At 50.8% G+C, this 16,133-nt stretch overlaps 1 protein-coding gene across 4 annotated transcripts in view; it reads right to left on the bottom strand.

Moving 5' to 3' along the window:
• LOC105240886 (probable palmitoyltransferase ZDHHC11) overlaps positions 1-16,133 on the bottom strand; it is a 43,079-nt gene that overhangs the window by 15,688 nt on the left and 11,258 nt on the right. For 2 of the 4 annotated variants that reach the window (XM_019807404.2, XM_019807405.2), the window contains exons 6-10: positions 13,632-13,787; positions 11,042-11,151; positions 9,827-9,861; positions 7,115-7,196; positions 1,095-1,179 (exon numbers count right to left, since the gene is read on the bottom strand). In XM_019807404.2, coding sequence (XP_019662963.1) covers positions 1,095-1,179; positions 7,115-7,196; positions 9,827-9,861; positions 11,042-11,151; positions 13,632-13,787 — 468 coding nt within the window. Of the gene's footprint in view, positions 1-1,094; positions 1,180-3,366; positions 3,402-7,114; positions 7,197-9,826; positions 9,862-11,041; positions 11,152-13,631; positions 13,788-16,133 lie in introns of all 4 variants that reach the window. The other 2 variants (XM_034657114.1, XM_019807406.2) reach the window with 2 other exon arrangements.

Here is a 16,133-nt window from a genome sequence, read left to right as displayed (position 1 = left end):
ATTACTAATGTTGCATTAAAAGCCTATGTGCCTATTTGGTATTTACCATTTTGAATGCAGAAGAGAATGTGTCCTCCTGGGCATGAAGTGGGGAGGGTTTGAGCCATTGAGGTCTCAAAGCTCTGCCCACACTTATGGGGGGATCCCAGCCTTTTCTAATCTTAGCCATCACAGTGGGAATGATGATCTGTCTCAGATAACCCACAGAGGGATTAAACGTGATGATGGATGACAAGTGTCCAGCAGAGTGACAATGGACGGTCATGGCTGACCTGGATTACTGAGACAGGATGGGAATGAGGTGGCCCTGAGACTGCTCTACCACACATTCAAGAGGTGAGCTCAAGAGCCACATGCCGAAGGGGACTTGAGTACTCTCACCTGGACACAACTAGGTGGGACACATGGTCAACACCTGTCTGGTCATCATGTCTTTGCTTCTTGAGCACTGTCTTTCCTGTCACTCAGAAGAAGCTGTGTGGCACCCACCACCCAAGAAGGGATGGCAGGGCTGGGGTACCGATGGAATGGAATGGGGCACTGCCCTGGTCTCCATGTGTGTCAGGAGACTGGATGGGAGCAAGTGGTGGGGAGGGTGGGGCCACATTGTGTTGGCCATGGTTTAAGCTGTGACTCTGCCAGTCACACCCAGTCCCCACTGAAGACTAGCCTCCAGCATCTCCAACATGGAACTGTGAGTCCAGGCTGCATAATGAACACAGTGGGCTGGGTATGGCCCTCCTCCCTGTTGACCTGGGAGATGAGCAGGGGAGCCCTTCTGCTGTGACAGTGAGTGGACTGCTGAGACCCCGGGGGACAGGACAGAGTCCTGCCAGGGGCTTGCTGGGGTGCTAGCTGCAGATGTCCACACACGTCACCCAAGCGCACATGTGATGCTTCCATTCCGGTAGCACCCGTTTTTCTATCGTGTTTCTCTGCTCACACACATGCTCCACAGTTTAGAATATTTGTGTCATCCACCTTATTTAGCTGAACAAGTAATTCCAAATACTACCCTCCTCTCGGTTCTTGGGGATCCAACACTGGCTCTCACCCCTGTATTTGAGGCTCATGCGTGGCCGCCCCTCACCTACCTTTAGCCACACATTCTCTGGGCATAGGGGGGCGGATGACTGACACGGGTGCAGATCTGGCAGCAGGAGCTCCTTGGACGTCACTCTGGCAGGTTGAGGCAGGAGGAAGGGGAGACACAGGTCAGCAAGAAAGGGGATGTAGACACCGGCTGAAAGCCGCAGGCCACAGCATCACACGGGCTCCCTACTGCGGTATTCCCTTCTTCTGCAGCCCCTCAGGTCTGCTGCTCGCTGAGAAGCCCCAGTGAGGGCAGGGGAGTAGCACCTGAGGGGAGGGGCTGCGGGAGCAGCAGGGACCCCAACCACCACAGTGGGATGACGTGGAATTACCCAAGAGGGGCCGCTGACGGGCCTCAGAGACATGAGGAAGAGTGATGCAGAGAGATCCAGCCCGCTACCGCTGACTTGCAGGCTGGAGGTGACAGCGTGAGAACACACACATTCTGTCAGTATCCCCAATGAGCCTCCAGGTGCATTCTTCTCCAGCGCCTCCCGAAATGAACGCAACCCCGGCCACACACTGACTGCTGTCCTACGAGAGGCAGAGGCCCCGGTGTCACTGACTGGAGACCGTGAGATGGGGAAGGTGGGCGGCTAGAGGCCGGGCACCCGGCGAGCTCGGCAGGGTGGAGCTCCTGCACGGTTCCTAACCCTCCAGCCCCCCTCTCTATGCCGCCCTATCTGGTCACTTCTGCGCTCCCACAGGCAGGCAGTCGAAGAGGAGTTGTGCCAACGAGCGGTCCACTGGCTACCCCCAGACGGTGCTGCGTTGGCAAGCCTGACTCCCAGTTTCCTCTAAAATGAGCCTGTGATCAACGTCCTCTGACTCCATAAGCACCAACACCTCCTTACACAGCGGGTGAGCGGCCAGAGGGCCAGACAAGCGCTGGTCTCCAGACACCGAGTCCGGACTGCCAAGCGGGTGTGACCTGAAGGCTGCGGGCTCGTCTGAGCTCCACTGGCGCTGCGGGGCACACACTCCTAGTTACCCTAGGAACGCTTCCTGCCACAGAAAACGGCTGCCCGCGTGTTATTTTCTGCCACATGCGGAGGATCTGTCAGCCGACCCGGGCTCCCTGACACATCAGTGCTCCCTTTCCACAAGTCAAGTCGCCCAGCTTTCCCGTCAGAGAGGCGAGACTGGGTTGTGAATGAGAAGGCCCAACCATGAGAAGCGGCATACACCTTCAAAATGGAACCGGGAATTCGTGCTTTTCTCTTAACAGAACGAACTTCGCAATACATGGAGCTTTAAAAGCAGGTTCCTGAAGGTGTACCACAGGATTCTGACTTTATAAAACAAAGCCCTGTGCATGACGCACACAGAAATACCACATGTGGGAAACTTGAAGGGTACCAGTCAAAATGCCAGCGGTGGACACTGGCGGGCGGAGGGAAGGGAAGACTTTCATCTGTACACTGGGAATATTTAGAAGTTCCAAATTTTCTATAATGAATACTCACTGATCTGGCAATCTGAAAAAAAACATTTAAGATGGAAATGTATGATCCTGGTGCATTAATTTTCAATTATTCTCATCAGAAAGGGACAGAATAGGAAATGTGAAGAGACACAAGGAGAAAATCGCCATCTACAAGACAAGGAGAGAGGCCGACAAGGCCCTACAACCCTGCCGACACCTTGATTTCGGGCTCCAGCCTCCAGCGCAGTGAGGCCACACACTTCTGTTGGTTAAGCCCCCTATTCCGTGGCCCTTTGTGCTGGCAGCCCTGGCAAACTAAGACACCTACCGTAATGTGAGCATATTTCTCGTCTCTTGATGACTTTTCACGGCTGCACAGTTTCAATGTGGAGACAAAAATGTGTGCTTAGCCTGGATCATGACCTTCACAACGGACCACTTCGAGCCCCTGTGACTTTGCAGGGAAACAGTTGTGTGCACTTGTGTGCACGCGTGTGGCTCTCCAGGGCTTTGGGGAGCAACGTGAAACCAGATATTACAAGACGTCGTAAGGAGGAGGTCCGAACTCAACGCCCCACGTGTTCTCCGATTGACACAGACAATCAGTGAGCATGGACTTTCGCGTATCAGTTCAGACGTTAGCGGTACAGAGGGAGCACAGAACTGCAGTTCCCGCAAGTAAGGTAAGTCAAAAAGATGGGGAATATGTGTTAATGTGAAGTGAAGCAATTTTACACATTATTTTAAAATATCCCATCAGAGACGAATTACTTTCCAAAATAATTTGAGCAATGAAGAGCAGGCAGCCCACTTTCAGATCAAACTACTCTACCAAGCACAAAACCCACCTCTGTGTGGATGAGCTCTGGTCGTCTTCTGCCTGCTGCGTAAATGAAAACGAAGAAAAAGGAGAATTGTTGATCCCAGGTTACTCTTTCAGAAAATCCAGTCCATTATCAGCCAGTGTCAAGTGAGCGGGTCTCAGAGACCTCCCTGGAAGGGGTCTCACGGAGGAAGAGCACACCTCTTCCCACACCCGCCCCGCGAGCACAGGGAGTGGGATCGCTGTGTCCGATGATAAGAATATCTTCAAGTTTTTAAGTGCCTGCCAAACTGCTTCCAAAGGGGCGTCACGTTTAAATCCCCTTGTTATTTTCAAGTGCTGACATGTGGGCTTTGGTTTCTCTGCGTCCCACCAGCCCTCGGCACTGTTACTGTTCTTGACCGAGCCAGGCTAAATGGTGTGAAGTGCTATCTTACTGTGGTTTTAATCTGTATTTCCCGAATGGTGAATGATGTTGAACACCTTTTCAGGTGTTTTTTTTCCATCCACATATCCTGTTTGGTGAAGTTTATTAAAATCTCTTCCCCATTTTAAAAATGTGGCTGTTTCTCCTTATTAAGTTTTGAGAGTTCTTCATATATTCTGGATATAAGTACATGGTTTCCAGGTATTTATTCCAGCCTGTGACTTAAATTTTCTATTTTTGTAATGGTGACTTTCGAAGAGCAAATGCTTTATTTCTTCTGGAGTCCAATTTTTCTTTTTTTTTTTCCTTAATAGTGTTTTGGTATCTTATTAAAGAAAACTTTGCCTAACTCAGGGTCACAAAGACCTTATTCTGTTTTCTTCCTACAGTGTTATAGTTTAGCTCTTAAATTCAGGTCTACGATTGATTTTGAGTTATTTTTTTGTGTGAATTAGGTATTAAGTTCTTTTTTTGCATGTGGTTATCCGGTTGTTCCAGCACCATTTACCAAAAACACTCTCATTTCTACCCCCCTCGAATTGCCCCACCCCTCTAACGTCCGTGGCTCAGGTTTTATTTCCGGAGTTTCTACTCTGTCCCACTGATCTGTATGTCTATCTTCATGCCAGCCCCACTGCCCTGATTACTGTAGTTTGACCATAAATTTTTAAGGCAGATTGTGTAAGTCCTCAATTCACTGCTTCTTTTTCGAAATTATTTGGGTCACTCTAGGTCCTCTGAATTTCTATACATATTTTAGGATTGGCTTGCTATTTCCTTAAAAAAAAAAAAAAAAAAAAGCTTGCCAGAAATTCAGTAGGGATCATGGTAAGTCTATAGATCAATTTAGGGGAAATTTGCTATCGTGACAATATTTTGTGCTCCAGTCCACGAGTATTCTGAATCTTTCCATTTATTTAGATTGTGTTCAATCTCTCTCAATAGTTTGTAGCTTTAAGTATACAGATTTGGCACTTGTTTTATTATCTTATTTTTATTATTTTCAATGCTATTGCAAACGGAATAGTCTTTGTAATAGCATTTTCAGATTCTTCATTGCTAGTATACAGAAATATAATTGAGGTTTTTGTATTGATTTTGTATCCTACCACCTTATTGAGCTATCTTATTATTACTACAAGATTTTTTTTTTACAGATTTGTTAGAAGCATGTTTCCTGCAAATAAATACAGTTCTATATTCAAATCTATGTCTTTAATTTATATTTCTTGCTGTGTTGCACTAGTTGGAACTTCAGTAAAATGTCAAATAGAAGTTTGAAGTGGACGTTCCTGCTTTTGTCCCAATCTTAAGGGGAAAGTATTCAGAATGAATTGAGTGTGAATTAGTTCTAAGTTTCATTAGGTGCTCTTTATCAGGTGAAGGGTGTCCCCATGCCCCAGGTTGTGGAATTGTTTTTATCATCTCAAATATTTTCTCTGATTGACCAATGTGCTCATATGTTTAATGTTCTTTGTTTTATTAATATGCTTATTACATTAATTTATTTTCAAATGTTAAACCAACCTTGCATTCCTGGAATAAACCTCACTTAGTCATGGTGTATAATCCTGTTTCTCTGTAACTGCATTTGGTTTGCTAATGTTTCATTAATGATATTTGCCTCTATAAGCATGAATGACATCAGCTCATGCTGTCCCTCGTTGGGATGACATTGTCTGGCACTGGTGTTGGGCACTGACTTCACAGAGTGAGTTGGGAAGTGCTGCTTCCTTCTCTGTTCCTGAAAGGACGTGCATGACTGCTGTTATTTTCTTCTTAAAATATCAAGTAGAATTAATCAGTGAAACCATCAGGACCTGGGATCTTTGTAAGAAATTTAAATTAGTGGTTGTCTTTGTTTGTTTTCTATTTCTTTTTGAATCCGTTCTGGTAATTCATGTCAACTAAGTAGATGATCACTCCCTTTCTTAAGAAAGCATGTTTCCACCTTGGGACATTTTAAGTATAGAAAAATTTAAGACACCCAAGCCTATAATGTTACTGTTTTTACATTAAAAAGTCATTATGCATATTTGGTATTCTATGATCTTGAATACTGACAAGAATTTGCCCTGCTAGGGGTGGGACAGAAAAAGGTATCAGCTCTCAGAGTCTTAAACTTATCTATGTGCATTTAGGAGGTGAGCTTGGCCTTATTCTATCCTGTTGGACACCAAATAGAAATAATAAAGCTGTGTCTGGGAGAATCCTTAGCAGGATTTAACGTAATGATCAATGACAAGTGTCTGTCACAGTGGCAGCCACATCGTCAGGGCTGGTGGCAGGTGTCAAATGGGACAGTCCCAGGCAAATTGGGACATAGGGTCACCGTGGTTTTAATGGCAGTAAAGAAAAGTCTGTGGCCATCTGCTCATGGCTTGGAATGTGGGTCACCTTTTAGTGGCTGAGTCTGGAGTGGCGACAGGTTGGAGGCATGATAGTTTCCACTAAATGTGTCTCCAAACTTCCAGTAGATGCTCAAGCAAGGAAAATGATGTTGCTGACAATATCACTGTCACTACAGGTGGGTGTCGACCCCTTCCTACTTCTAAATTCGTATAAGGAGCTCGCCCTCTGATGCCTTGCAGGGACTTTGGTGAGATGAAACTCCTCCCACAGAGAACGTAAAGTCACCTGTGACCTTAAAAAGTCAGCATAGTCACAAACCCTGTTTTAAAATAACCCACCAGAAACTCCCAGACAGCTGCAGAATGTGGGTCTAAAAGGAGGCAGCCCTGCCGGCCTGATCTTGTAAAGAGCAGACACACCCCATACACCGCTTACTCCATGTCTGTCTCTTACAGTGATTCCCTAACATTTTTTTAATAAAAAATTTCAAACATCCAGAAAAGTTGAAAGTGTTTTACAAGAATGCCCAAATACTCAACACCTAGGTTCTATCATTGTTAGAGCTTTGCTCTATATATTTCACCATATGATTATCCACCCATCGTTTTATTTTCTGGTGCACTTCAAAGCCCATTGAGTGCAGACATCAGTATCCTTCATTAAAGCACACATATATCACTCAGTTTTAGTAAACCCATGTTTGTACTGCATTTCTCTCCCCCCCAACTTTCTCTCTCTCTCTCTCTCACACACACACACACACGCAATACAAGCCCCACAGTTAAGAATACTTTCTGTCCCTCACTTTTTCTTCTACTCCCCTCTCCACCATTATTCCCATATGAGTAGCACCCCTGGGGACCAAGTAAATGCTTAAAATCAGTCAAACAAGCAATTTCAAGCATTTTCTGTCCTCTTTCCTGGGGGAGCCGGAGACCCTTCATCTAGCTCTCATCCTAATTTCAACACATGTGCCCTGTGGCGCTGAGCTCACCGTTGGCAGCAAGGAATTCTCTGGGTGTATGGCAGTGGTGGAACAGGGACTTGGGCACTTCCGGAGTGGCTGGAGCATCTCTCTGCAGGGATGGGGCAAAAGGAAGGAAAGACTCCTATCAGCAAAGAAGGGCCCTGCTTTGGGCAGTGAGCTCAGAGAGCGCCACTGACTGCTGCCAAGTGCCATGCACTTGCCGTTATTGTGATGCCCTCCTCTGCAGAACCTCAGAGCCAGCAGCTCCTGGGAGGTTGTCTGTGTGCTCCTGGGTTGACTGCACAATGGGAGACACCCTGCAGGAGCTGCACTGGTAAAGGTCGACACCTGCTGCCAGTGGGAGGCCACAGAGGCAGGGCTCCTGCTGTGGTGCCCACCCTGGACCCCTGCATTCACGAGCCTGCGGGTGCAGCAGGGCTCAGTTACAAGTGGATAAAGTGATGGGCCTTGGAGCCCATGGCACTCCGTGCTCGTTTCTTGCAGCAGCTCTAGGGAACTAACGCAGGAGTGTTGTCCTCGATTATCCAAGTAGGTCCAACGTAACCACATGAACTTTTAAAAATTGAGAAATGAGGAAGAGGGGCAGTCCGAGAGACCTGAAGTATAAGACTCCATCCACCACTACTGACTTAGAGACCGAGGGCAATGTGGAAAGTGTGGGAAAGCAAGAAGTTTACCAGCATTCTGAACCAGCCTAGATCAGCACAGCCTTCCCCATTGCCTCCAGAAAGGAAAGCCGACCCGGTGAACCGTGGCTGTGCCTTGAAAGGCGCCAGGCAAGGACCCAGCAGCATTTGCCCAGGCATGAGACCCATGCACACTATGAAATAAAAAGTCTTGTTTCAAGCCACTAAATTTGTGGGATTTGCCATGTAGCAATGGAAAATTGATACAAAGCACTTGATGGACATTAGCTGAGTGGAACACCTGTGAGACTAGGCAAGTGATGTCCTTATACATATGATCCTACCCCCACAGCAGATAAACAGTCCAGAAGAGATAAGTTGGTCTGATAACTGCTATTAGAGAGAAGCACTTCGGAAAGTCCTACGTGAAGTTCTCCCCTAAAATACACCAGTGATCAACATCATCCCACTCCATGGGCACTTACTGAGGGAAGTGTTCTTTTTTGGGCTGGCCTCATGTCAAGTGATTTAAACGTATTCCTTGATCTCTAGGAACTGATATCCTGACATGCTGTAGCAGGCTTTGCCGAAAATAGAAGGCTGTGAGTGACCAGGCAGTGGGCTCTCCAGCTGTCAGGTTCCCCTAGGGACACTTCTGCAATAAGGAACAGCCACCGCTGCATACTGCCCAGTGCACCCAGAGGTTTGTACTGCACTTCCTCAACAACGGGCCTGTCAACAGCCGAAGTTAGCTCATTTTCCTGATGCAGAGAACACTAGATTGAAAGTCAATATGCCAGAAATGAGGAATGTTTCCTCCCAACGACGGAATAACTTCTATTCATAAAAATCATGCTTTTCTTTTACCAATGCGGATGGCATATGGATATTTTAAAAAGAGCTTTTAAAGAGTTGCACAATATGATTTTAAGTTTACAGAAACAGAGCAGTGTGTGCATAACTCACAGAAGAATATTAAAAATGGAACTTGGAGGACACTTCCCAGAGCGCCGGCACGGGCTGCAGCGCGAAGGGCGGCGAGTGACTGCGCTTCCTCAGCCCTCGTCTGGCGCGCACATCCGACTTCTCCAGGTCCCCGCGCCCCCGCGCGGCGCTCACCCCGGACCTGCGCAGGTCGCCAGGCCCTGCGGGGCGCGCACACCCCGACTCCCGCAGGTCCCCGCGCCCCAGCGCGCGTCTGCACCGACTGTCTGAAACCGGTTTAGTCTCGGTGGTTTCTGGAGGTGGCTCGCTTCCAGGCTGGACAGGGCGAGGGAACGGGCTCAGATTGTACCTAACGGACCACAGCGACGCGATGCTTCAAGCGAAACTAAAAGACGCGCGTTTTCACAGCAGTATCGCTATCGGAGTCTAAGGAAACAAATGCAGAAGGAACGAGCGGGTTATTCCAAGCGAATGACCCTTTTCCGCTGGACTCCTGGCGGCGAGCCGCTGCCGTCGGTGCTCCCGCCCCGCTCCGCCGGAACGCGAGAACCGCCCCACACAGGTTTCCGCGCAGGCTCAACTTCCGCGCGCACCTCGGAGCGAGCGGGGCACTTCCGGCCCGCTCCCCGGGGGAGACCGACTTCCGGGGCGGTTTGGGGCGTGGAGCTGTGACCCCGTGGCCTCGCTCCCTCCCAAGTCTAGGGAATGTTTAATGTCACTCCACTTCGAACTCTGCGTGTCTTGGGACTGCACAAAACGATTTTAGAGTTTATATGGGAAAATGAACACATGAAAGAATTGTCAAGAAAAATGAAAACTAAAAAATGCCAAGGTGGGGGGTTCCCTGCCGGACGTTCTGGGCGGGCCAGGCCGGAAGAGGGTCTCCCAGGGGAGCAGGCGCACGGTGTCCTTGGCTCTGGCTGGGGTAATGACCTTAGCCCCTGTCTTCGTGAACACAAAAACAATTCAGGATAGCTTGGAAATCAAAATGCAAAGAAAGTGAATAAAAATGATGAAAATATTAGCAAGGAAAATGGAGGATATCTGTATAACCTTGGAGTAAAGAAGACTTTTTAAAGCAAGACTGTTAACAGCCTATAGTAGTTTTCAAACAGATGAAACAACTCCAGGAAGCTTGCAAACTTACCTGTGTTCAGATGAACTCTGGTCGTTATCTGCTTGCTGTGGGCGATAAAAATTCATGAAGTGAAAGAAATCGTTGACAGCTTCTTATACAAAATTCAAGCCGGTTATTAGTTAATTTTGAGTAATGGTACCTCAGAGTCTCCTGGGTCCTAGAAATGATCTCACTGGGGGATAGTACCCTTGTTACAGGAATACCTGTGTTTTCACTTCTATTAGGTGAGAAACTGGGAGTGGGATTGCTGACTTAAATGGTAAGTATAGATTTTACTTTTTAAAAAGATTTTGTTTATTTGACAGAGAGAGCACAAGCAGGGGGAGCGGCAGAGGGAGAGGGAGAAGCAGGCTCTCCGCCGAGCAGGGAGCCGGATGTGGGACTCAATCCCAGGACCCTGGGATCATGACCTGAGCAGAAAGCCGCTGCTTAACTGAGCCACTCAGGAGCCCCTAGATTTTACTTACTCAGAAAATGCAGAACTGCTTATCAAAGTGATCTTATAGGCTCTCCCCACTGGCAACATATGAGACATCCATCTCTACAGCTTCACCAGTCCTTGTGGCTGTCCTGATTACAGTCATTCCAGTGGGTGTGTAATGGTATCTTACTGTGGTTTTAATCTGTGTTTTCTTGAGTAAATGATGTTGACTATCTTTTTGTGTGCTTATTTGCCACCCATAGACCATCCTCAGTGAATAGTTGGTTCAAATCTTTTGCCCCTTTTGCCCAAATCCTATATGGGTCATTTTTCTTATAATTGAATTTTGAAAGTTCTTTATATATTCTGGGCACAAGTATATGATTTATAAGTATTTCATTTATGCCTGTGGCTTATATTTTAATTTTCTTAATGGTGACCTTTTGAAAACCAAATGTTTTTAATTTTGATGAGAAGCAGCTGCAGAAATATGTGGGCCTAAAAGGAGTCAGTCCCACTGGCTTGATTCTATAGTGAATGTAGAAATGATGTAACACACACACATCACACACCATGCACATCCACATGCTGCATCATGAACACACCACACACACACAACCACACACACACACGCACTGCGTCACACACGTGCACACTCACATATACAGACACACACAGAATCAGAGGATTGTGCCAACATAGAAACACAGGATTCTGGTTGAGAAGTCCCAGCTGCAAGGTGACCCTTGGCATTGTCCCAGGCCTAGATAATATGGATGGTGAAAGAGAGGGACACCTGGTACCTGTGGGTATCTTATTTGGAAGGACAGCTCTTCCTTCTCTGCTGAAGCTTGCGGAGTCTGTTGCTGGCGGCCCTGTGTCATGTAATCATACGTGCTCAACTTCTTGGCCACTAGAGAGGAGAAAGGAGGAAACAGGCAGTTACAATTCCACAAGTAAGAAGAGTGGCCTGCGTGCCACAACCCGGACTTCCAGGGCTCCCCCTAGGGTGCTGGGAGCTGCTTCGTAACCTGGAGCACTGAGCAGCTGCTGGATGGCCACCCCAGAGCCCATCTGCCATGTGGGCAGCACACAGCAGCTCCTCACACCCCCAAGGCCTGCTAGCCCCCCACTCCAGGAGCAGCTGCCCTGCCTGCCTCCCAGGCCTGCAAAGTCAACATGGACCTACATGGAGGGTCAGGCCCAGGTCAGCTGGGCCGGGCCACTGGCTCTGGCATCGTGGCAGCAGCCCCCCAGTTCACTGAAAGAGCATCTGAGACCTATTGGTAGACGGCACTATTCATGAAATGGGTTCTGTGCCTGTTCCAGCTATGTGCTTCAGCAGAGGTGCCCAACTTCCCATTTCTCTTTTCCTAAAACCCACAAACATGAGAACAGATGGCTTCTAATTATTTCTGGAAAGTGAGAAGGGCCACCCACAGAAGCCTATTTGCAGCTCGAGGAGCAGACGGAGGGCAGGCCGCTCTACACACCAACGTGGAGCCCTCAGAGGCTGCTTCCCAGGTGGGGTGAGCTCCTGCAGAACAGGGCCCATCCCTTTCCCTGGGTGGGTCGTACAAGTCCTTTTGTTTTTGTTTGCTTTGACTTCCTTAATTAACTCCACCTGGCTCTTGCTTCATCCTTCCCACTCCCTCAGACCCTGTGTCTGTTTGAGGGTATAAACTCGCACTTGGCTACACTTCTCCTTTGGCATGGATTTGCACAGCTACCATCACCATCAGATAGTAAGCACACACTGTGTGTCTCCCAGAGCTCAGACTCATCCTGAGTTTTGTGTAAAACACCTTCATCTGAAAGTAACAAGAGGAGATGCAGTTGAGGAAGTGAGGCCAGAGTGCAGGTGCACTGAGGGAGTGTCCACCATGTTCCCTCTGGCCTTACCAGGCTCTAACATAGGAGCTCGGTGCCACTGTCCTTTGGGATGTGCTCTCTCCCACTTGCACGAAGGTGGCTTTCCCACACCCCTGCTGCTGGCACTCCCACATCTGCGTGTCTTCCCGGGAGAGCTTGCCCTCACCCCCTCACCCCCTCACCCCCTCACTGAGAGGTCGGATCTACACTGCAGGTCACAGTGATTGAAAATACTGTCTATATNCCAAGCTTCAAAATGGAGCACCCAACTGCTGGCAGTTTCTGGTGTGTCCCCCAGCAGTCCTCCTCCCCCCTCAGGGCATTCACGTAGTCTCATCCCCTGGAGAACAGGCTGACCCCAGCGCCTTGCAGAAGAGGTATGGGGCGTGACCTCTGGGTATCAAAAGGCTGGCTCTGTCTTGCTCCCTGTCTTGCCTCTCACTTGCCCACTCTGATGAAACCAGCTGGCCCGCTGTAAAATGCTCTGCGTGTTGGAGCATCCACATGACAAGGAATGGCAGGGGGCACTTGCCACCAACTCACAAGGAACTGAGGTCAGGAACTGACCTGCCACCGCCCTGGTGATGAGCCTAGAAGTGGATTCTCCCCTATTGGATGAGCCCACAGCCCCTCCTGGCACCTGAAGGAAGAGCAGGGGCGGGGAACCCACAGAAACTGCCAGGCACTAACTCTGTGGTTTCAAGCAGCTACATTTTAGGGAATTTTACTATAAGTAAGAGTTAATAACTTTGTTCTGGAAGTCTGTTCTTTGATGTCCAAATCCCCGATGAGCAACACCCTGAGCCCCAAGCTCAGCGTGCTTCTCCCTTCCGGGAGTCTCCTGCGCATGCCCTCAAAGTGAGTATGGCACCACGACCCTCCTGGGTGCCTGAGTTGTGGCCCTTTTGTCCCTGTCCCCAGATCTCCAGGTGGCCATGAGTCCCGTGGACTTGCTCTCCAGTCTTGCATCCGTCTATCCTGCGTGGCTGCGGCAGGCTTCTGGACCTGCCCAAATTGCCACCTGCTGGCTATCATCTACGCTGTGACTGAGACACTGTCCCCAAATGCACCCCGTGCCCCTTGGCCAGTGTGCAGCAGCTTTAGGAAGGGCTTGGGTCGACCGGCCCTGGCTCCGCGGAGGACGTGAGGTTATACCCTGCACCAGACCAGCACCAGCAGCCACACAGGGCCCTAGAGAGTAATGCACTTTTGAAGAAGGGCTTCATGGGGAGCAGAAGCCCTGCCCCCTCCCCCCTCCCCCATGCCAGGGAGCGGCGGGGCCTGCGGTGCGCACTGCCGTGTGGACACCAGAAAACCACCAGTCTCCCTGCGGCGAGTTTGGTCAGCAAGACCCTGTCACTGGCTGGCTGTTTCTCACTGTTAGGGTTTGGTGCTTTTCTAAATCCCGTTTCCTTTTCAAGATGTCCTGTCCCTGCCTCAGATTCTGCTCCTTTGTCTCTGAACATCCTGATACACTCTAGCAGGGCCCGGTTGAGCAGTCTTCCGCCTCGGGACACATACTTAGGTAGAGGTGGAAGAGAAGCAGGTGCCCGAGCAGCAGGAGGCTGATGACGTCCAGCAGCATCACGAACACCCCAATGCCCAGGACCACTGGGGTCTTCGTCTTTACAGGGAAAAGGGGGAGGAACAGCAGCCAGGTGTTCTTATTGGAGACCTCTGTGGAGGCAAGGGAGACACACACCATGTCCAGCACCCGGGGCATGGCTGCACCTCCCCTCAGGAAACACAGCTCGGCGGAGGGAGAAGGAAACCAGCCCAAGGTGTGTGCCCTGCCTTACCGCAGTGCCCTCGCAACCCCTGACAATCTCACTTTACGGGGCTGGAAGAGGATAGCCAAGTGTCCAGGTCCCAGAGCCTGGCACCCTGCCTGGCCCCAACACCCACCCTGCCCATCAGCCAGGTCCTTGTTGGACCTTCCCCGTTCTCAACCAGCCACTCTCACAGAGAACTAGAAGGCTGTAGCCAGCGCCTTGGGGCATTTCCAGAACGTGGTCTTCTGTGCCCCCAACTGAAGTGTAAGAAAAGCACTGAGGAATCTGCAGGCGGGCCCATGAGAAGGAATTCCAGCTGAAATGCCCTGACGCCAGTTCCTTATGTGGCGCCCCACAAGGTGGCTGCCAGGCCCACTGTGTTATGTGGCTGCAGGCCTCAGGGGCTGCAGCGCCATGTGCATGGGGCTGGCTGGACCGTGGGGTGGCCGACTGGACGCTTGTCCCCTAAGCTGGTGATGTTTCAATGAATTCCCACCAATGACAGCAAAGTGTCTCAGGGAACTGGTGATTAAACAGCCCGTGGAATCTTCTGGAACAGCAAACCCAGGAGATTGCCTCAGTCATCAGACATTCATGTATAGCTGGTGCCACTATGGTTCCAGAGCCAGCAAGTCTCTGAGAGAAGCCAGGGTCACTTGGCGTCTGTGCACCTACGACCACAGGGGCTGGTGCACTCTGGGCGGTCACAGTGCACGGCAGTGCAGGCCCAGCTAACGCCCATGATGGGAGGCCATAAGGAAATGCACAGAGGTGCTGCTGCGGGCACTCGGGTGCGCTGAGGTCACCGCTCACCAGGTGTGAGCCACATTTCAGAGTGTGTAGGGGCATTGAGAGGCCATGTGGTGGGGAGGGTCTTCATGTGGAACCCCCAGTGCCCACCCTTGGCCGTTCTGGAGGCTGCCAGCCCCGGCTAGCCCTCTGGCTCAGGCTGCGTGTGGAGACTGTCAGGAAGGGTGGCAGGCAGAGGCCTCCAGGTGGCTGCGTGCAGAGCCTGAGCAGCTCGTCCTGCTGAGTGGGGGGCCTGGCCTCGCTGAGACCCCCGCTGTTCCCTTTCACCATGCAAATAATGAGGATGCATTTCAGAGCAGATGCAGGTCAGACAGTCCATGCCATAAGGGCTCATCTGTGCCAGGTGCTGTGTGGGCCTCGGGGTGAAGGCGCACAGGGCATAGCGCCCCCCCCCCAGGAAGAGGCACAGTGCAGCTGGGCTCTGGGCTGGATGGCAGCGGGACCCCTCCAAGGGCACAGGCTCTGGAGAAGGGAGACGTGGGGGCTCAGTCCCACCACCAGGTCATCACTGGCTCTGCAGGCTGGGTGGCTGCTCACTTCTCTGGGAGGAGGGCACTGTCCAGGCCTGTGTTGGAGCCCGATGCTGGCTCTTGCAGAGATGCTGGAGCCTGGGCAGAGTGGGGGTCCCCAGAATGTTCTGAACTGAGCAACAAGGTCCTCTGTTCTCCTGCTGTACGTACTGGGCCGTGACGTGCTCTGGAGAGAGGCCTGGGCTGAGACAGGCAGCCTTGCTCTGCACCCTATTGGCTGAAGTCCCTGGACACTCAGGACAGACACAGGAGGAGGTCCACTTGGGGTCCTCCCTGTGTCACAGGTGCTGCTGTGACCGATGGCCACAGACTGGGCAGTTTAAGCCACAGAGATGGAGCCTGGAAGTCAGGGTGAAGCAGCTCCCTCCAAGGCTGTAGGAGAGGCTCTGACCTGAATCTTCCGGCTCCCGGGGCTCCAGGCACCCCTGGCTGTGGCCCTGTCTCTCCAGCCTCTTATAACGATGTTCTCAATGGACCCAGCACCCCTCCACACACACTCCTGGGTAACCTATGATCATTTCAGGATTCTTAATCACATCCGTGAAGAGCCTTTCCCCAAATAAGGTCATAGTCACAGGTCGGGGGGTGAGATCATGGATATATCTTTGAGGCCACATCCAATCCCACATCTCTTCCCAAGGCCAGGCTCCTGCACCCACTAAACTGAGCCCTGCAGCCACACATCACCCAGAACCCGTCCCCTGGCAGCCCTGTCCTTCTACCCTACCCCGCTCCCCACCCAGACCACCTGCAGGGTGACGGGGCGGAGAGCCCCCCCCATGCCTGGCACTCCCCAGGAGCACGGCCTCTGAGCAGCCAGCACTCGCGGTCCCTGACCCTGCCTCCTGGTGCTGGGGGGGCTGCTGCCCTCCTGCTCACCCAGCTGGGGGCAGGCCAGGCTGACGCCCCCC

This window comes from Ailuropoda melanoleuca, chromosome 3, assembly GCF_002007445.2.
Source record: "Ailuropoda melanoleuca isolate Jingjing chromosome 3, ASM200744v2, whole genome shotgun sequence".
NCBI classification, from domain to species: domain Eukaryota; kingdom Metazoa; phylum Chordata; class Mammalia; order Carnivora; family Ursidae; genus Ailuropoda; species Ailuropoda melanoleuca.
The sequence above is the reverse complement of the archived record's forward strand: the minus strand, read 5'-3'. Positions and strand labels throughout refer to the sequence as shown.